Source organism: Lipophrys pholis, assembly GCF_963383615.2.
Source record: "Lipophrys pholis genome assembly, chromosome: 7".
NCBI classification, from domain to species: domain Eukaryota; kingdom Metazoa; phylum Chordata; class Actinopteri; order Blenniiformes; family Blenniidae; genus Lipophrys; species Lipophrys pholis.
Genome location: NC_137638.1, coordinates 33,364,630 through 33,385,896, shown reverse-complemented (window position 1 = coordinate 33,385,896; position 21,267 = coordinate 33,364,630). Strand labels below are relative to the sequence as shown.

The 21,267-nt window shown below is 46.8% G+C and overlaps 3 protein-coding genes across 3 annotated transcripts in view; 2 read left to right on the top strand and 1 right to left on the bottom strand.

Moving 5' to 3' along the window:
* The window catches only part of rad17 (RAD17 checkpoint clamp loader component), a 25,706-nt gene extending 14,862 nt beyond the window's left edge, over positions 1 to 10,844 (bottom strand). Inside the window, exons 1-4 of the mRNA XM_080468342.1 lie at positions 10,657 to 10,844; positions 8,724 to 8,921; positions 3,438 to 3,509; positions 2,261 to 2,399 (exon numbers count right to left, since the gene is read on the bottom strand). Of these exons, the coding sequence (XP_080324468.1) occupies positions 2,261 to 2,399; positions 3,438 to 3,509; positions 8,724 to 8,921; positions 10,657 to 10,674 (427 nt within the window). The 5' untranslated portion in view covers positions 10,675 to 10,844. The remainder of the gene's footprint in view (positions 1 to 2,260; positions 2,400 to 3,437; positions 3,510 to 8,723; positions 8,922 to 10,656) is intronic.
* ak6 (adenylate kinase 6) lies at positions 10,840 to 21,267 on the top strand. Its single transcript, XM_080468359.1, has 6 exons — positions 10,840 to 10,934; positions 11,018 to 11,100; positions 13,285 to 13,377; positions 13,451 to 13,509; positions 14,815 to 14,960; positions 19,688 to 21,267. The coding sequence occupies exons 2-6, from the start codon at positions 11,064 to 11,066 to the stop codon at positions 19,875 to 19,877; spliced, it is 525 nt and encodes a 174-aa protein (XP_080324485.1). The 5' UTR covers positions 10,840 to 10,934; positions 11,018 to 11,063; the 3' UTR covers positions 19,878 to 21,267.
* The window catches only part of ydjc (YdjC chitooligosaccharide deacetylase homolog), a 48,548-nt gene continuing 48,290 nt past the window's right edge, over positions 21,010 to 21,267 (top strand). Inside the window, exon 1 of the mRNA XM_080468357.1 lies at positions 21,010 to 21,077. The gene's annotated coding sequence lies outside the window, so the exon portion shown is untranslated. The remainder of the gene's footprint in view (positions 21,078 to 21,267) is intronic.

Genomic DNA, 21,267 nt, shown 5'->3' with positions numbered 1-21,267 from the left:
AAGAAATTAGAAATTCTCCCGGGGTATGGAAACTTATGAGCACAACTGTAGCTGCTAGTAGGGAAGCACCGAGCCACATTTTTTCACTTCTGATCCCGATACCTGAATTTGGATATCTGCCGATACCAATACTATTCTGATGGCAGAGCTGTTTGCTTTAATATTCTTATTATCATTATTGTTGATGGTACACAAGGCTGTAATAAACTCCTCTCTATAGTAAAGTATTAGATGTAGGAATATTTGCATGTACTCTCTCTAAAGACAACTTGAGGTTAGTATCAGGTCAGTAAAGGAAGCAGTACAAAGTATTTTAGTTCCATGTGGACAATGTGGGGGTCTGCGTGACGTCATCATCTCATAATACTCTAGTTCTATCTTTAAAAGCTCAGAATGACTTTATTAATCCCTGGGGAAATTCTTGAGCAAGGCAGCAGCAACACAATGTTTCCAGCTCTAACGCAGCTCCAACCATTGGGACTATTTTCAGGGAGTTTAGCGTGGAGGAGGACGCAGCTTCACGGAGGTGTGAATCTCCTGCTGACAGCCTGGAGGAGCTGCTGCTCATTGTTCTGATGTCAGAGCTGTTCTCCTCCCAGAGCTGGAGTTTGAAAACGCTGACGTCTGGCTGCAGAGCGCCGCCTCGCTGTGCTAAGGCTTTGCTAACAGCCACGTTGCTGTGTTGCTTTGCTAACATCCACGTTGCTATGTTGCTTTGCTAACATCCACGTTGCTATGTTGCTTTGCTAACATCCACGTTGCCGCGTTCCTTTGCTAACAGCCACATTGCTGTGTTGCTTTGCTAACATTGCACATTGCTACGTTGCTTTGCTATCATTGCACATTGCTGTGTTGCTTGTTAACATTGCATGTTGCTGTGTTGCTTTGCTAACATTGCACGTTGCTGTGTTGCTTTGCTAACATCCACATTGCTATGTTGCTTTGCTAACAGCCACATTGCTGTGTTGCTTTGCTAACATTGCACATTGCTACGTTGCTTTGCTATCATTGCACATTGCTGTGTTGCTTGTTAACATTGCATGTTGCTGTGTTGCTTTGCTAACATTGCACGTTGCTGTGTTGCTTTGCTAACATCCACATTGCTGCGTTGCTTTGCTAACATCCACGTTGCTAACATCCACGTTGCTGTGTTGCTTTGCTAACATCCACATTGCTGCGTTGCTTTGCTAACATCCACGTTGCTAACATCCACGTTGCTGTGTTGCTTTGCTAACATCCACATTGCTGCGTTGCTTTGCTAACATCCACGTTGCTGCGTTGCTTTGCTAACATCCACGTTGCTAACATCCACGTTGCTGTGTTGCTTTGCTAACATCCACATTGCTGTGTTGCTTTGCTAACATCCACATTGCTGCGTTGCTTTGCTAACATCCACGTTGCTAACATCCACGTTGCTGTGTTGCTTTGCTAACATCCACGTTGCTGTGTTGCTTTGCTAACATTGCACGTTGCTGTGTTGCTTTGCTAACATCCACGTTGCTGTGTTGCTTTGCTAACATCCACGTTGCTAACATCCACGTTGCTGTGTTGCTTTGTGGTGTTTTGAGTGCAAAATCCGTCCAAACAGCAACATGTTGCCATGAAAAGTTGGATAGCACAGTGCTACTTCCCTAACCTGCTCGCTGGCTGCAAACTGTGGACTGGATTTCCTGACTCATTCCTCCTGGTCTCATTGAGACCCGCCTCCCTTCAGGAAATCCAGTCCACAGTTTGCAGCCAGCGAGCAGAGCAGCAGCAGGGAAACACTGGGGATCATTTCAGCAACATGAAGCAGACCAGGATCATGGATCAGAAACCTCCAGTGAATTACGTTGGTATTGGAACCCGATACTGATACTGGATCGGATCGGCCCCATTCATAGTTGCTAGCTACTAGCTGCTATCTACAAGCTGCTATTTACTAGCTGCCAGCAGCTAGCTGCTAACTGCCAGCTTCTAGCTGCTTGACACTATCGGGCAGCGACTAGCTGCTAGCAACGAGGTGCTAGTGACTAGCTGCTAGCGACTAGCTGCTAGCGACGAGGTGCTAGTGACTAGCTGCTAGCTAGCCATGCTCAGGCTGGTTGGACACGTCAAAGGTCTGAGAAGAAACCCAGTTCTTCACCACGAGGAGCTCAAAGATCTGCTTCACTTCACTTCCTGAAGCTTTAAGGCTGCAGCTTCATCACATAATGTAGCTCAGTTGCAGGTTAACAGCGGTTTTCAGGGTGAAATGTTGAGAGTCCAGTCAGTCTCCCACCTTGCTGACTGCTGCTGTACGTCTCCAGGTTTGAAGGGTTGGACCACTCCTGCACCCTCAGGCCCAGCTCCACACTCAGAACACGCACAGTCGCAGTCTTCCCACAGCCCGACGGGCCTGTTAGGAGCAGAACGCCCCCCTGTGGACGGGACAAGAACAAGGGATGAGGAGATTGGACGACAAGGGATGAGGAGGAGGAATGAGGAGACGGGAGGACAAGGGACGAGGAGGAGGAGGGATGAGGAGACGGGAGGACAAGGGACAAGGAGGAGGGATGAGGGGATTGGACGACAAGGGATGAGGAGGAGGAATGAGGAGACGGGAGGACAAGGGACGAGGAGGAGGAGGGATGAGGAGGAGGAGGGATGAGGAGACGGGAGGACAAGGGACAAGGAGGAGGGATGAGGGGATGGTAGGACAAGGGACAAGGAGGAGGGATGAGGAGACGGGAGGACAAGGGAGGAAGGGGAGGGATGAGGCGACGAGATGAGTTGGAGATACGAGGACACGGGATGAGGAGACAGGATGAGGAGGAGATTTGAGGAGATGGGATGAGTTGGAGGGACGAGGACACGGGACGAGGAGACAAGACGAGATGAAGAGGAGGAATGAGGAGACGGGATGAAGAGGAGGGTTGAGGAGACGGGACGAGGGGGAGAGGTGAGGAGACGGAACGAGGAGATGGGATGAGCAGACGGGAGGACAAGGGACGAAGAGATGGGATGAGGACAATGGACAAGTATACGGGGTGAGGACACGGGATGAGGAGCAGGACGAGGAGGAGAATGGAGAAGGAGACAGAACGAAGAGACGGGATGAGGAGGAGATGGGATGAGGAGGAAGGATGAGGAGACGGGACAAGGAGACAGGATGAAGAAGAGGGGCGAAGAGAAGGGACAAGTAGATGGGATGAGGAGGAGATTTGAGGAGACGGGACGAGGGGGAGGGGTGAGGAGACGCGATGAGGAGATGGGACGAGATGGGATGAGGAAGCTTGTTGAGGAGAAAAGACAAGTAGACGGGATGAGGAGGGTTGTGGAGATGGGAGGAGGAGAATGGAGGAGGAGGAGACAGGACAAAATGGAGACGGGAGGAGGAGACGGAGGAGGAGGAGGACAGAGCTGACATTCAGCTTGTGGCCTGGCCTGCAGCCCAAACAGGTCGAGGTTCAACTCACCTTGGAGGTGCAGGTGTGTCTCAGCCAGGTCTGCACCTCCTCCACCTTCTTCTTGTGGACAGCCAGCTCAGCCTGAAGACATTCAATCACACGTTTAGGAGGAAGGGGAAAACAAACTGCTAGAAACATTAAAAAGAAGAAAACTGCAAGAACGGCTAAATAGATTTTACAAAAACCCTATAAACCTTCAAACGTAAACAGCTAAATTAGCTACAACTGCTCAAAAAAGAGAAAACTTTAGAAGTGTTTTGAAAACTGATCAAAACTGTTGAAATGGCAAAAACTGCTCAAACCATTTGAAAAGAGCCCAAATGGATAAAACCCCCAGACAAGGTGGACTAGGTAAATCTAAACACCAAGAGCTCAAACAAAATGCAGAAACTTTAAAAAGCAGCCAGAGTGGCTGGAAAAGCTCAAATATGTAAGCAGACCAATCCACTGAGACATGCATGAGACAGCTGTCCCCACAACACATTCTGCTGGACCAGAAATTGTCCCAGAAATTATTGTGATAAACGATAATATTGCCGTTTTGATACCATTTTTCCACTAATATATTAATAAAGGTATAATAATGCCAGAATACCCTTTTAAAGATAAATAAACTTTTCTTTCTTTAGAATATTACAATTGGAATTGTATTATGAAAAAAGAGATTGTAAATATCCCAAATAAAGAATCAGAACACCCTCGTCCCCCCCTCTCCTCCTCACAGGGTCTCATGCTGCTCTCAGGTCCACCTGCTTCTTCAGCCTCGCCAGGTGAGATGATGGGAGAGTAGTGCTTTGTCTCCAGCCATCGGTTCATAATGAGTGTGTGTGTAGGAGGCAGATCACTATAAGATTGTTCTTCTCTACTTTTCATCCTTTCACATTAAGTAGTTTTTTGTCCATATCTTTTTTTACTTTATTTTAAATGAAATAAACAAACAAAATAAAGTGAATACATCTCGTTTTGCAGGATTCTTTATCCAGAAACAGAAATGCTGGAATGGAAGCAGTGTAAACGTTGTAAAGTCTGGCTGCATGTTGGTTGTTTGTTAAAATCCCACCAACATCTGGATGAGTCATCCAGATGTGGCTGTAACACCGTGAATGAGAGCACAAGGTACTGCAAGCACAAGGTACTACAACAATAGTTATCAATTATTCAATAGATGTGTGTCGTATGGCAGAAAGGACTGAAGCACTTGGCTGAGATATTTATTCTGGACTCTTTGTGTTGGACGCTGTGTCTTTAAATGACATCACTACATTCCTAAAGGGTTTGAACCATAAACCTTTGTTTGATGATCACATTGTCAAAGTAAAACGTCAACTGATTCTACATCTTGTCTCCAGTTGGCTGATTAGTCCTGTTAAATGACAGGAACAATAATTCTCAGACAGTTTGACTTTAATCAAACTTTGCTGCTGCTGCATCTTTTATTGGTTTAACAACATGATTCTATTCTCTAGAGCTGAATATATGTTCTCTCTTTGCTCTTTGGCTGCAGCACTCATGTGATGATCTGATGGAGTCGAGGGTCTGTTCAGACAGAATGAACCTCTGGAAGAGAGCTTCAGCATCACCTGCCCTGAAGCAGCAGCTCAAACTGAGAAAGCTGATTTCAGTGAGCAGCAGGTAAGAAAACACCTCATCAGTCAGTGGGACAGTCTTTACACAAGAAAAGCTGGGCTAAACTCTCAATATGCGTCATGTCACTGACATCCTGATGGCTGAAGAATCAACCAGGCTGGGGTCAGAGGTCATCATGACCAGAGGGAGAACGTTCTCACACGCTGCCACGGCTAACCCACCACACATCCTGGCTTCTGCACAGAATGTTGGTTGTATATAAATAAAGAACATTGACATGATTTATGGGTGTTTTCCTTCTTTTAGGTTTGTCAGGGGTAAATGTCAGCTGCAGTGACCTCTGACCCCGAGGCTTCACTGTGGTTACAGCTGCAGTGACCTCTGACCCCGAGGCTTCACTGTGGTTACAGCTGCAGTGACCTCTGACCCCGAGGCTTCACTGTGGTTACAGCTGCAGTGACCTCTGACCCCGAGGCTTCACTGTGGTTACAGCTGCAGTGACCTCTGACCCCGAGGCTTCACTGTGGTTACAGCTGCAGTGACCTCTGACCCCGAGGCTTCACTGAGGTTACAGCTGCAGTGACCTCTGACCCCGAGGCTTCACTGTGGTTACAGCTGCAGTGACCTCTGACCCCGAGGCTTCACTGTGGTTACAGCTGCAGTGACCTCTGACCCCGAGGCTTCACTGTGGTTACAGCTGCAGTGACCTCTGACCCCGAGGCTTCACTGTGGTTACAGCTGCAGTGACCTCTGACCCCGAGGCTTCACTGTGGTTACAGCTGCAGTGACCTCTGACCCCGAGGCTTCACTGTGGTTACAGCTGCAGTGACCTCTGACCCCGAGGCTTCACTGTGGTTACAGCTGCAGTGACCTCTGACCCCGAGGCTTCACTGTGGTTACAGCTGCAGTGACCTCTGACCCCGAGGCTTCACTGTGGTTACAGCTGCAGTGACCTCTGACCCCGAGGCTTCACTGTGGTTACAGCTGCAGTGACCTCTGACCCCGAGGCTTCACTGTGGTTACAGCTGCAGTGACCTCTGACCCCGAGGCTTCACTGAGGTTACAGCTGCAGTGACCTCTGACCCCGAGGCTTCACTGTGGTTACAGCTGCAGTGACCTCTGACCCCGAGGCTTCACTGTGGTTACAGCTGCAGTGACCTCTGACCCCGAGGCTTCACTGAGGTTACAGCTGCAGTGACCTCTGACCCCGAGGCTTCACTGTGGTTACAGCTGCAGTGACCTCTGACCCCGGGACTTCACTGTGGTTACAGCTGCAGTGACCTCTGACCCCGAGGCTTCACTGTGGTTACAGCTGCAGTGACCTCTGACCCCGAGGCTTCACTGTGGTTACAGCTGCAGTGACCTCTGACCCCGAGGCTTCACTGTGGTTACAGCTGCAGTGACCTCTGACCCCGAGGCTTCACTGTGGTTACAGCTGCAGTGACCTCTGACCCCGAGGCTTCACTGTGGTTACAGCTGCAGTGACCTCTGACCCCGAGGCTTCACTGAGGTTACAGCTGCAGTGACCTCTGACCCCGAGGCTTCACTGTGGTTACAGCTGCAGTGACCTCTGACCCCGAGGCTTCACTGTGGTTACAGCTGCAGTGACCTCTGACCCCGAGGCTTCACTGTGGTTACAGCTGCAGTGACCTCTGACCCCGAGGCTTCACTGTGGTTACAGCTGCAGTGACCTCTGACCCCGAGGCTTCACTGTGGTTACAGCTGCAGTGACCTCTGACCCCGAGGCTTCACTGTGGTTACAGCTGCAGTGACCTCTGACCCCGAGGCTTCACTGTGGTTACAGCTGCAGTGACCTCTGACCCCGAGGCTTCACTGTGGTTACAGCTGCAGTGACCTCTGACCCCGAGGCTTCACTGTGGTTACAGCTGCAGTGACCTCTGACCCCGAGGCTTCACTGTGGTTACAGCTGCAGTGACCTCTGACCCCGAGGCTTCACTGTGGTTACAGCTGCAGTGACCTCTGACCCTGAGGCTTCACTGTGGTTACAGCTGCACAGTCTCCTTGAAATAACTTCATTGTCATTCATGCACACAGAATTAACTATTGTTTGCTGGCGGAGCAACAGTTTAAGATATAAAATGACAAAAAGGTGCAGTGATGTGAAATCTAAATATAGAACAGAAGGTATACTTTGGCTATATGTACAATATAACCAGCCAAAATATACACAACTTTACCAGCAGTGTTGAACAGTAAAACTGTAGAGAATGACAGTAGTTCTGGAGAGATTCTTAATTTCTTTATCTATTGCTTTTACTCTATCGTCATATCTCCTGACCGAGTCGCCGTTCTTCATGTAAGGTTGCTTCTGTTTCCAAAGAAAGTGAAAGATGATTTTAGTTTCCTCAATAGTCTTGGTGGGTATCGCGAAGCAGCCTGCAGGATAGAGAAACTGAGATACAACTTGTCAGTGTTCTTCCAAGCAGTGTCGTGTCTCTTTGGAAACAGTTATCACAGGGATTGTTTTTCTTTTTTGATCCGGATATTACACAGAGAAAGGTGTCATGGATTATTGTGTATTGGTCTTCCTTTCAGAAATCCTCATTGAGTATAAGACTAATAATATTGGATATACCTACTTTTACCCTTGCTGCCAATACGTATTTTATAATCTGTATTCTGGAATGTAATAGGTCTTTGTTTGCTCAATGGCCATTTGTCTTTTCCTTATTTTGGTATTAATTTAATTCTGCCTGGTTTCATTGTCAATAATTCCTTTCCAGTAATACAGTCCAATGGCAAAGTTTTCATTTCTTTTCTGAAATGTTTGTAGTGATTCCATCTGAGCCTGGAGATCAGTCAGAGGCGGTTTTTATGATGATACTTTGAATTCTTCAATTTTCAAATCCTCCTCACAAACATTTCTGAAGTTTTCATCATTTACAGGAATCAGATTCTTTATGTCATTAAAAAGTAATTCAGCAATTTGTTTAGAATAAGAAGACGCAAACAGGTATCTAAAGAAATGCAAGATCTCCTTGGCTATACTTTTGGTTCTAAACATTCTTCCCCGTTCATGACAGCGTAAATTGTATTTTTTTCTTGTCTATGTTTTCATAACTTAGTGGAATATGATGTTTTTTGTTCTCCCCTTCAATCCACTTGGCTCTGGACCTTATGAATGCTCTCTGAGCTTTATTCAGATAAAGGTCGTCTACCTGGATGGACCTTCTAGTGTACCTGTGCTTCCTAGAACGGAACATGATCCATGAAGCCACCGACGTCATTTACCATTTAAATATGGCAGCGACCACAAACAAGTATGTCGGCGGCCATATTTTGATACCGCACTGGCGGGGTTTTAATTTTGAGAGTCGTATGACACTTACCATGTGCAATTATGGCGGCGATCACATACAAGTATGTCGGCGGCTTAACGCCGCCATGTTTTGATACCGCACTGGCGGGGATTCGGGAGAAGTACGGTCGCGCTGCGGGTTATGTAGTTTCGCCTCCCACCGACAGTGGCGCTGTGGTGGTGCTTCAGAACAAAATGGTGGAACAAAATGGCAGCGATCACCGGAAGCGGCCATATTGTTGGCCATTTTGGATTTTCCCACTGGCAGCCTCTCACTTCATGAGCCGTGTTATCCTTGTTTTAAAGGTTAAACATGTTTTGAGGCTTCTGATGACTAAAAACCTCTAAACTCATCAGATTGTAAAATAAACAATCCTCTGTGGGCTGACCAGTGAGCTGGGGCGGTACCGGTCCACCCAGGACTGGTTCTGGTCCCTGGGGAGCTTCAGAGAACTCTCAGCCTTCCTGCTCCTGGACTTCTTCTGCTCCCTCCTGGAGGACTCGCACCGACTCATCTTCCTCTTCGCAGGCGCAGAGGAGCCTTCCTCCATCAGGTCCATGAAGGACGACTCCACCCACTGGTGAGCCTGAAGAACAAGAAGAACCTTCACGAATGACATCAGACAAAAAGACCACGGGTACGTCCGAAGAGTCCCTCCTATCTCCTTATCTATGGACTTCTCCTTAACTCCTGGATGACATCACCGGGTTAAGGAAAGGAGTTAGGAGGCTTCCTAAAGGAGTTAGTGAAAGGTGTTAGGATGCTTCCTAAAGGAGTTAGTGAAAGGTGTTAGGATGCTTCCTAAAGGAGTTAGTGAAAGGTGTTAGGAGGCCTCCTAAAGGAGTTAAGGAAAGGTGTTAGGAGGCCTCCTAAAGGAGTTAGTGAAAGGTGTTAGGAGGCCTCCTAAAGGAGTTAAGGAAAGGTGTTAGGAGGCCTCCTAAAGGAGTTAGTGAAAGGTGTTAGGATGCTTCCTAAAGGAGTTAGTGAAAGGTGTTAGGATGCTTCCTAAAGGAGTTAGTGAAAGGTGTTAGGATGCTTCCTAAAGGAGTTAGTGAAAGGTGTTAGGATGCTTCCTAAAGGAGTTAGTGAAAGGTGTTAGGAGGCTTCCTAAAGGAGTTAGGAAAGGTGTTAGGATGCTTCCTAAAGGAGTTAGTGAAAGGTGTTAGGAAGCTTCCTAAAGGAGTTAGTGAAAGGTGTTAGGAGGCTTCCTAAAGGAGTCAGTGAAAGGTGTTAGGAGGCTTCCTAAAGGAGTCAGTGAAAGGTGTTAGGAGGCTTCCTAGGAGGTTCTAAAGGAAGCATTAGTGGTTCCTAGGCTAAAGGAGGTTCTAAAGGAAGCAACAAGCCTCCTTTCCTTTGCTTATTGAGAATTCAGATGGTCCTTATCATGGTGGCTACATAAAACCCTTCCAGGGTGAAGGAGGAGTGGATAGAGAAGGAGACAGGAGGGAGAACTCAGACGTACCCAAAGGGACTGAAGGATGCCCTGGGATTCATTCAATCATTTGCTTGTTTGTGCTCTTTTTTTTTTTTTTTTGCTTCTGATGTCCTCAAATCTTCCAATTGATTACAATAAATCCCACATTTCTCTGCAAAGTCAACATTCTGTCATTTTTGATCTACAGAGCCTTAATGTGTCACACACTGGATGATAATTCAAATAATGTTTGTAAGACAGTGCTGATGGAAAGAGTCACCACTAGTTCGGGGTATTTCAATATCGTATTAGTTGAAAGAAATCCCATCATATTCTCACTTCACTGTATGACTTATAGTCCCAGCTTTTGTGAGAGTGGGAACAAGTAAACTAAGGACTACGTTCACAGGAACATGGGTTGTACTTTTTTAAGTTTTTCTCAAATTCTAGAGATGCTACAAAAATTGCAGTGGTCTCGAAGTTTAGAACTTTCCATCATGTAACCTGCCAATATCATCAGTTTACCACAGTTAGAATGGAAGAAACAAAGAAATGCTCCAGTTAAAGCGTGAAGAGAAACAACTGACTAACTGGATCTTGTAATACAAATAATGAAAAGCATTTCTTGTTGTTGAAGTGGGAATAAAGCAGATGTTTCAGAACTGTATTTGAAAGACCATTATGTGTTTGGTTTTAAATAAAGAAAATAGGAGCCTGCATTACGATACGTAAAGTGAGATATTCATTTAAAAATAATAAATGTGCAGTGGTTGAATGTGTTTTAGACACTTTACATGTTTTAAGTGATCGTTGCTATCGACACATTTGGCAGGAAAGTTGGTTGACGTGTGCGCATGTTGAACTCTAAAAGATGTAAAAGCCCAGATTGAGTCCGTTTTATCGTCACCTTGTCGGAGCGCTTCATGTCGGAGGTTGAATCCCGCACATCACCACTCCCCCCGGCAGCATCAACTTAAATCAGTACAGCTCGCAAACAAAAACACCATTTCAACTCTGAGAGTCTCCAAACACCAAATTCAACTCCGCAGCTCCGCGTGCCGTCAACCACCCGCCCACTGCCGTAAAAACTGCCGTAAAGCCGCTGACGTCACGACGCCAGACGTTAAGCGCATGCTATCGACAACACGAAACTTGTCTCATTTGATCAACTTCCTTCTTCTCTAGGTTTGTTTATTCCACCTAACGTAAATATTAAAACGTGTAAATGGGTGTAATCGTTCCGTGATAACATGACGCTGCTGTTTTAGGTGATCCGGGACTTTTAAACACTCACGTGCTGGATGCTAACAAGATATGAAGATGAAGAAGAGACCCAACATTCTGTTAACAGGTGATGTGTTGTCTGTCACATCCTGGGGTCTTCAGGGGGTCTCTGTCACGTCCTGGGGTCTTCAGGGGGTCTCTGTCACGTCCTGGGGTCTTTATGGGGTCTCTGTCACGTCCTGGGGTCTTCAGGGGGTCTCTGTCACGTCCTGGGGTCTTTATGGGGTCTCTGTCACGTCCTGGGGTCTTCAGAGGGTCTCTGTCACGTCCTGGGATCTTCAGGTCTTCAGAGGGTCTCTGTCACGCCCTGGGGTCTTTAGGGGGTCTCTGTCACATCATGGGGTCTTCAGAGGGTCTCTGTCACGTCCTGGGGTCTCCAGAGGGTCTGTCACATCCTGGGGTCTTTAGGGGGTCTCTGTCACGTCCTGGGGTCTTCAGGTCTTCAGAGGGTCTCTGTCACGTCCTGGGGTCTCCAGAGGGTCTGTCACATCCTGGGGTCTTCAGGGGGTCTCTGTCACGTCCTGGGTTCTTCAGGTCTTCAGAGGGTCTCTGTCACACCCTGGGGTGTTCAGGTCTTTAGGGGGTCTCTGTCACACCCTGGGGTGTTCAGACTGGAGCTGCTGCCGGGTCTACCGGGGCAGAAAGATCTGGATTTGTGTCTGTGGACGTGGACGTGGACGTGGACGTGGAGAGGTTTGACTTTATGTGACTGGATCTTTACTCATACTGAGATTTGAAGATGCATAATATTTGACAAAACTGTTGCCATGGTGACGTCAACATGTCACCATGGCAACAGTTCAACCCTCAATATAACAATGTTCTGCTCTGTTATCAGTCATGGTCTGATTTGTTCCGTCGTGCTTCTCTTTCTCTTTACTGCTCAATTTGATGCCAGTTTGTTCTCCATGTGATGGAATCATTCTTTATCCTCACTTCCTGCAGTGAACCGTTCTGTTCCTCAGTGAAGCCTCACTTCCTGCAGTGAACCGTTCTGTTCCTCAGTGAAGCCTCACTTCCTGCAGTGAACCGTTCTGTTCCTCAGTGAAGCCTCACTTCCTGCAGTGAACCGTTCTGTTCCTCAGTGAAGCCTCACTTCCTGCAGTGAACCGTTCTGTTCCTCAGTGAAGCCTCACTTCCTGCAGTGAACCGTTCTGTTCCTCAGTGAAGCCTCACTTCCTGCAGTGAACCGTTCTGTTCCTCAGTGAAGCCTCACTTCCTGCAGTGAACCGTTCTGTTCCTCAGTGAAGCCTCACTTCCTGCAGTGAACCGTTCTGTTCCTCAGTGAAGCCTCACTTCCTGCAGTGAAGCCTCACTTCCTGCAGTGAACCGTTCTGTTCCTCAGTGAAGCCTCACTTCCTTTTGATTTAAAGAGACAAGTTCATTATTTCACCCCTTTTCCAAAAAGGGGTGGGGGGGTTGTGGGCATCCTCTGCTCCACCTCTCTCCTGCTAATGATGCTAGGGTTAACGCTACAACATGGTTGTGAACCTGAGAGGTTTTGAAGGAAGATGCTCTTGGTGATTTTGACACCTCGTCTGAAGATGGTGCCTGGCTCTTCTTCTCTCTCAACTGAAATCATCACTGGACCCTTTTCTCTTCAAGCTGCATCATTTGTTCTACTCCTGGTGGTCCTCCTCCCCTCTTCTCTCCATAGCCTATACTCTTCTTCCTCTCTGATTTCTCTACTCCACCCTTTCCTCACAAAAAAGATCCAGTTGCTCACATTTCTTTCCCTCCCTGCTCCTTCCACTGTGTCTGCGCTGCATTTTACTGTGCCTGTGGACTGATGGGTGGTTTTATACACCACCTAAAGGGTTAACTCATGGGGCGCAGGCAGACTCCACACACACACACACACACACACACACACACACACACACACACACACACACACACACACACACACACACACCTCAGTTCGACAAGTATCCAGAAACACCGGTGTAGCACTTTGACTGGCGTCATGGTTCATCTGTGTCTCAGTAATATGAGCTAACATGCTAACAATGCTAACTCAGGTCCATAAAGTAATGTGGCGTTAGGGAGGGACGCGCTCTACCGAGTGTGCTTCTACTTTAATAATAGATTACTATTAGTACTACATTCCCGCACGTTTCCCATGGTGCAGCTTTAGCTCTCCATTAGCATTTGTTAGCTGCACTGAAAGATATGAAGGGTTGTCTCGGGCACTGAGACGAACGAGCTCACACTGCAGAGAGTGATGAGGACATTTCCTGGTGTGCTGCAGGGACCCCTGGTGTAGGGAAGACCACTCTGGGGAAGGAGCTGGCCCAGCAGACCGGCTTGTCCTATGTCAACATCGGAGACCTGGCCCAGGAAGGTAAGACGTCCTCGGATCCCTCTTCTTTCAGCTTTGAAATAAGGTTCTAATCACTGAAATCCTCTTTGTCCAGGACAACTCTACGACGGCTTTGACGACGAGTACCAGTGTCCCGTTTTGGACGAGGACAAAGTGAGTGGGACTCCTCCGGCATGAGACCAAAACATCTGCACACTCTGCCTCTTCTCACTCCACTGATGGAGTCACAAATACAGCTGGACAAATGAAACTGACGGTGTTCCACCTTAAAAACTAGTCTGTCCTCATCTAATGTGGGACGACATCAGGAATAGGGCAAGTTTATGGGACGCTGGCATGAAAACAGACAAGTGCTTCTTTATACGAGACAAACTGGTACTTATTCAATCACCTGGTAATGATGGACACAACTCCGTTTGTTTCAGTCCCATCAGGCATTTCTCTGACCTTTTCATTCCTCAGCCAAACCTGAAAACATACTGAAGTTTGATATGATTTTAGTATGTCTCTGATGTCTCTGACGTGTCTCTGACGTGTCTCTGATGTCTCTCTGACGTGTGTCTCTTATGTGTGTCTCTGACGTGTCTGAAGTGTGTCTCTGATGTGTCTGATGTGTGTCTCTGATGTGTCTGACGTGTGTCTCTGATGTGTCTGATGTGTGTCTCTGACGTTTGTCTCTGACGTGTCTGATGTGTGTCTCTGACGTGTGTCTCTGACATGTGTCTGATGTGTGTCTCTGTGTGTCTCTGATGTGTGTGTCTGGTGTGTCTCTGTGTGTCTGATGTGTCTCTGTGTGTCTCTGACGTGTCTGATGTGTGTCTCTGACGTGTCTGACGTGTGTCTCTGACATGTGTCTGATGTGTGTCTCTGACGTGTCTGACGTGTGTCTCTGACATGTGTCTGATGTGTGTCTCTGACGTGTCTGACGTGTGTCTCTGACGTGTGTCTGATGTGTCTCTGACGTGTCTGACGTGTGTCTCTGATGTGTCTGACGTGTGTCTCTGATGTGTCTGACGTGTGTCTCTGACATGTGTCTGATGTGTGTCTCTGTGTGTCTCTGATGTGTGTGTCTGATGTGTGTCTCTGATGTGTCTCTGATGTGTCTGATGTGTCTCTGTGTCTGATGTGTGTCTCTGATGTGTCTGATGTGTCTCTGATGTGTCTGATGTGTGTCTCTGATGTGTCTGATGTGTGTGTCTGATGTGTCTCTAATGTGTCTGATGTGTGTCTCTGATGTGTCTGATGTGTCTCTGATGTGTCTGATGTGTGTGTCTGATGTGTCTCTAATGTGTCTGATGTGTGTCTCTGATGTGTCTGATGTGTGTGTCTGATGTGTCTCTAATGTGTCTGATGTGTGTCTCTGACGTGTGTCTCTGATGTGTCTGATGTGTCTCTGACGTGTGTGTCTGATGTGTCTCTGACGTGTGTGTCTGATGTGTCTGATGTGTCTGGGATCAGGTGGTGGACGAGCTGGAGGACAGGATGACAGAAGGCGGTGTGATCGTTGACTACCACGGCTGTGACCTGTTCCCGGAGCGCTGGTTCCACATCGTCTTCGTCCTCCGCACAGACAACACACAGCTGTACACTCGGCTGGAGAGCAGGTAGGTGCCAGGAGACCGTCCAATCAGTGAGGCTGAATGTGACCAGCTGACGGAGTCCTGGGTTGTTTAATAATCTTATCTGGAAGAACAAACCTGGTAACGTTCTGAGCTGGGCTCCTCATTATTATTCAATTTCAGCCAAAGTGAACTTCCTTTAAAAAACTGAGCGTTTATCAACCACATTACAGCAATCGTTTTTAGATTGAGAGCGCCCCCTCCTGGTGAAACATTATGGTACTTTTACACAGCTAGTGATTACAGAGCCCCCTCCTGGTGAAACATTATGGTACTTTTACACAGCTAGTGATTACAGAGCCCCCTCCTGGTGAAACATTATAGTACTTTTACACAGCTAGTGATTACAGAGCCCCCTCCTGGTGAAACATTATGGTACTTTTACACAGCTAGTGATTACAGAGCCCCCTCCTGGTGAAACATTATGGTACTTTTACACAGCTAGTGATTATAGAGCCCCCTCCTGGTGAAACATTATGGTACTTTTACACAGCTAGTGATAACAGAGCCCCCTAGTGGTGAAACATTATGGTACTTTTACACAGCTAGTGACGAGAGAGACCCCTAGTGGTGAAATATTATGGTACTTTTACACAGCTAGTGACGAGAGAGCCCCCTAGTGGTGAAATATTATGGTACTTTTACACAGCTAGTGATTACAGAGCCCCCTCCTGGTGAAACATTATAGTACTTTTACACAGCTAGTGATTACAGAGCCCCATAGTGGTGAAACATTATGGTACTTTCAAACAAATAATGACAAGAGAGCCCCCTAGTGGTGATACATTATAGTACTTTTACACAGCTAGTGATTATAGAGCCCCCTAGTGGTGAAACATTATAGTACTTTTACACAGCGAGTGATTACAGAGCACCATAGTGGTGAAACATTATAGTACTTTTACACAGCTAGTGATTACAGAGCACCATAGTGGTGAAACATTATAGTACTTTTACACAGCGAGTGATTACAGAGCACCCTCGTGGTGAAACATTATGGTACTTTTTAACAAATAGTGACAAGAGAGCCCCCTAGTGGAGAAACATTATAGTACTTTTAAACAGCTGGTGATTACAGAGCCCCCTAGTGGAGAAACATTATAGTACTATTAAACAGCTAGTGATTACAGAGCCCCATAGTGGTGAAACATTATGGTACTTTTAAACAGCTAGTGATTACAGAGCCCCATAGTGGTGAAACATTATGGTACTTTTACACAGCTAGTGATTATAGAGCCCCCTAGTGGTGAAACATTATGGTACTTTTACACAGCTAGTGATTACAGACCCCCCTAGTGGTGAAACATTATAGTACTATTAAACAGCTAATGATTATAGAGCCCCCTAGTGGTGAAACATTATGGTACTTTTACACAGCTAGTGATTACAGACCCCCCTAGTGGTGAAACATTATAGTACTATTAAACAGCTAATGATTATAGAGCCCCCTAGTGGTGAAACATTATGGTACTTTTACACAGCTAGTGATTATAGAGCCCCCTAGTGGTGAAACATTATGGTACTTTTACACAGCTAGTGATTACAGACCCCCCTAGTGGTGAAACATTATAGTACTATTAAACAGCTAATGATTATAGAGCCCCCTAGTGGTGAAACATTATGGTACTTTTACACAGCTAGTGATTACAGACCCCCCTAGTGGTGAAACATTATAGTACTATTAAACAGCTAATGATTATAGAGCCCCCTAGTGGTGAAACATTATGGTACTTTTACACAGCTAGTGATTACAGACCCCCCTAGTGGTGAAACATTATAGTACTATTAAACAGCTAATGATTATAGAGCCCCCTAGTGGTGAAACATTATGGTACTTTTACACAGCTAGTGATTACAGAGCACCATAGTGGTGAAACATTATTGTACTTTTAAACAAATAATGAATAGAGAGCCCCCTAGTGGAGAAACATTATAGTACTTTTAAACAGCTAGTGATTACAGAGCCCCCTCCTGGTGAAACATTATAGTACTTTTAAACAAATAGTGACAAGAGAGCCCCCTAGTGGTGAAACATTATGGTACTTTTACACAGCTAGTGATTACAGAGCCCCCTCCTGGTGAAACGTTATAGTCCTTTCAAACAGCTAGTGACGAGCGAGCCCCCGAGTGGTGAAACATTATAGTTCTTTTACACAGCTAGTGATTATACAGCCCCCTAGTGGTGAAACGTTATAGTCCTTTCAAACAGCTAGTGACGAGCGAGCCCCCGAGTGGTGAAACATTATAGTTCTTTTAAACACCTAGTGATTATAGAGCCCCCGAGTGGTGAAACATTATAGTACTTTTAAACAACAAGTGACGAGAGACACTTACTAAGACTCTTTTCTTAACATACTTGTAAACAAACAAGCAGATGCTTCATTCGTCCCTTTTAGAAAAAGTGTTTTTTGCCTGTTTACTGGAAATCACAGTTAGTTTAGTGAAAACTAAAGATATATCAGGTATATTTTCAAACAACACATCAATTCATCATTCAAATTATTTTAGAATTCTTTGAAAAAAAACCTCAGAAAAGAATTTTAAAATAAACGGTGTGCTTTTTTAAGCTCTTAGATTTTCAGTCATTAATAAATTTGATCATATCTAAACATTTCCATACATTAACAAAGCTGGACACGTTTGATAAATTCTCAACACATTTCTGTTTGTGTGTATTTCAAAATACCTGTAATGGAGAAAGTTGAACCCAATCTGCAACTTTTCAGCCAAAGTTTTCCTTTGAAAAACTGAATTAGAAGAGAAGTGACAGAGTTAATAATCAAACAGTGAATTAGAAGAGAAGTGACAGAGTTAATAATCAAACACTGAATTAGAAGAGAAGTGACAGAGTTAATAATCAAACTCACCACTTGTTGTCTTCATCTCAACATCTGGTAGAAACACCAGAACAAACCAGAACTGACTTTCAGCCAATCACAGAGCTGGAGCCGATTCAAAAGTCCCCCAAAGTCTCAGACATCAAATGATCTGACAGTCACTCAGTGTTGATCAGTGATTGGTGAGATCGTTACTAAACCCCGTTTCCACGACAACAAACACGAGTGTATCCTCCAAACTTTCTTCACTTTTGGGGGTTCTGTTTCCACGACACCGGTGTTCTGATCCACTGTATCTGTGAGCTTTTTATCTCGGCTTCCAAGGTGGAAAGATTCTTTAACGGGGTCTATTCCCTCCTGCAGGGACTGATGGAGGCTGTTACTGCTCATCCCTCCCCCCCTCCCTCCTGCAGAGACTGATGGAGGCTACAGAGCCTGTTACTGCTCATCCCTCCCCCCCTCCCTCCTGCAGAGACTAATGGAGGCTATGGAGCCTGTTACTGCTCATCTCCCCCTCCCTCCTGCAGGGACTGATGGAGGCTATGGAGCCTGTTACTGCTCATCCCTCCCCCCCTCCCTCCTGCAGAGACTGATGGAGGCTACAGAGCCTGTTACTGCTCATCCCTCCCCCCCTCCCTCCTGCAGAGACTGATGGAGGCTACAGAGCCTGTTACTGCTCATCCCTCCCCCCCCTCCCTCCTGCAGAGACTAATGGAGGCTATGGAGCCTGTTACTGCTCATCCCTCTCCCCCTCCCCCTCCTGCAGAGACTGATGGAGGCTACAGAGCCTGTTACTGCTCATCTCCCCCCCCCCCCCCTCCCTCCCTCCCTCCCTCCCTCCCCCCCTCCCTCCTGCAGAGACTGATGGAGGCTATGGAGGCTGTTACTGATCATCCTCCCTCCTTCCCCCCCTCCCTCCTGCAGAGACTGATGGAGGCTATGGAGCCTGTTACTGCTCATCCCTCCCTCCCTCCCGCCCTCCCTACCTCCCTCCTGCAGAGACTGATGGAGGCTATGGAGCCTGTTACTGCTCATCCCTCTCCCCCCCCCCCCCCCTGCTCATCCAGTTGTAAACCAACATGGCCGACCCGTAGTGGTTTGACTGGCGGTTGTATTGTAGTTTGATGGTCCAGATCAGTAGTTTAATAGTTGAGACTCTCCCTGATAGCATCTGATTCATCATCAGTCCACTAGAATGTCGGCTTCTCTCCATTTTCTTCACCTTTATAGTGTTTTCTTCTCTGCACACACGTCTGTGTGGTAACATTACAAAATCAAGCAACAGCGCCCTCCACTGGCCCAGCAGACTAACTACATGGTTGTCAGTGTGTTTACTGGTGCAGTGGAAACTCACTCCTTTTGGTAACGGATTAGGTGTTGTCACGTGAAACGTTGTCATGGAAACAGGGCCTGAATAAAAACCTGCAGTCTGGCTGCTTTAACATGCAAATTAACCTGAACACACACACACACACACGCACGCACGCACGCACGCACGCACGCACGCACGCACGCACGCACGCACGCACGCACGCACACACACGCACACACACGCTCTCACACACACGCTCTCGCACACACACACACACACACACACACACACACACACACACACACACACACACACTACTACTACTTTTTTTGAAGATCTACAGAAAATGAAGTCAATAAAGTTCAGGACTCGTTGTTAGTTTGTTGACATAAACAGATTTTGACAGTATTCCAGTTTATTAATATGTTTTATTTAAAAAAATCCTTCTTGCTTCCACTGGGGGGGGGGGGGGGGGTTTATTGGCCAGCTGCCTGTGGCGCCTGACTATCACCATGATGTGCAAAGGGTTTTTCTATCCTGAACAGTCCCCCTGGTGTCCACAGAGGCTACACGGGGAAGAAACTGCAGGACAACGTGCAGTGCGAGATCTTCCAGACCATCTACGAGGAGGCTGTGGAGGCCTACAGGACGGAGATCGTCCACCAGCTGCCCAGCAACACACCTGAGGACTTGGAACGCAACCTGGACCAGATCGTCCAGTGGACTGAACAGTGGATGAAGGACAACAACTAGCCGGCTGACAGGAAACAGCCGGAGAATCCCGTCTGACTCGTCTGTGTCTTCTGACTCGTTACCGCCAGCGGTCCAAGCGTTCACATGTTTTGATAAATAAAGGACGACTGGGAAAATGTCTTGAAGCCATTTTGGACTTTTAGCTAGCACCTACAGGTAATTGCTGCAGTCGCTCTATTCTGCCCACTATTAGCTTAGCATTAGCAACGGTGATGCTATTTCTCCAAATTCTCATTTCTGGGTGGAGCGTCTCATTTCAGAGCCTTCACCGCAAGTAGCATTCGCCTGTTTTCACAGGAGCTGTGATTAGCATCAGCAGCTTTTCTCTGTTACCTTCTTCCTGAGAGCTGTGTGTATCACAGATTATAGAGCATCGTCCTCCTCTAACATCAGATTATAGAGCATCGTCCTCCTCTAACATCAGATTATAGAGCATCGTCCTCCTCTAACATCAGATTATAGAGCATCTTCCCGCCAACGTCCAGATTATAGAGCACACGTGTCGAATTCCAGGCCTCGAGGGCCGCAGCCCTGCACGTTTTGCATGTCTCCCAGCTTCAACACAGCTGATTGCAATGAGCAGCTCGTTCTCTGGCTTTGTGCTGAATGTGATGATGAACCATCAGGACATTCAGGGGAGGGAGACATTGAAAACGTGCAGGGCTGCGGCCCACGAGGATCTGAGTTTGACACCCCTGTTATAGAGCATATCCCTCCTCTAAAATCAGATTATAGAGCACCTTCCACCCTAACATCAGATTATAGAGCATCCCTCTAACATCAGATTATAGAGCATCTTCCCATCTAACATCCAGTTTATAGAGCATCTTCCCCTCTAACATCCAGATTATAGAGCATCTTCTTTCTCTAACATCAGTTTATAGAGCATCTTCCTCCTCTAAAATCAGATTATAGAGCATCTTCCTCCACTAATCCAGTTTATAGAGGATCTTCCTCACACTAAATAAACATAAAACTTTGGACTATAAAAATGAGTTCCTTTCAGAATAACACAATTATGTTTAATTAAGATAGTTATTTTAATGACCCTGGTACATTAAAGATAGTTTAGGTGTGACGCTGCACGAGGACTGTGTTTGTTCGGGGCAGTGACGTCAGAGCGTGAGACGACACACCTGTGTGTAGGTGAGGCTCAGGGCGCGGGATTATCAGTCCTCCAGACGCCGAGGAGCTGTTCAGGTGAGTTGTATTCACGGCTGAGGGCAGAAACAGGAGCTGTCGCACGGTGAGACGCTACTTTTACTCAACCTGCGTCGCCAAAGCGTCTGACGTGGAGGAACAGTCCCGCGAGCGGCTCTTTAAAGCCACGCGCAGCGAGGTGACGTAACACGTCGTATTGAGCATTTCTGAGTGAAAACTGCGATAAACT

Coding starts and splice junctions, on each gene's coding strand:
- ak6 (XM_080468359.1), top strand. CDS start 11,064: ATGAAGATGAAGAAGAGACCCAACATTCTGTTAACAG. Junction 11,101..13,284: donor ACCCAACATTCTGTTAACAG/GTGATGTGTTGT, acceptor GGTGTGCTGCAG/GGACCCCTGGTGTAGGGAAG. Junction 14,961..19,687: donor TACACTCGGCTGGAGAGCAG/GTAGGTGCCAGG, acceptor TGGTGTCCACAG/AGGCTACACGGGGAAGAAAC.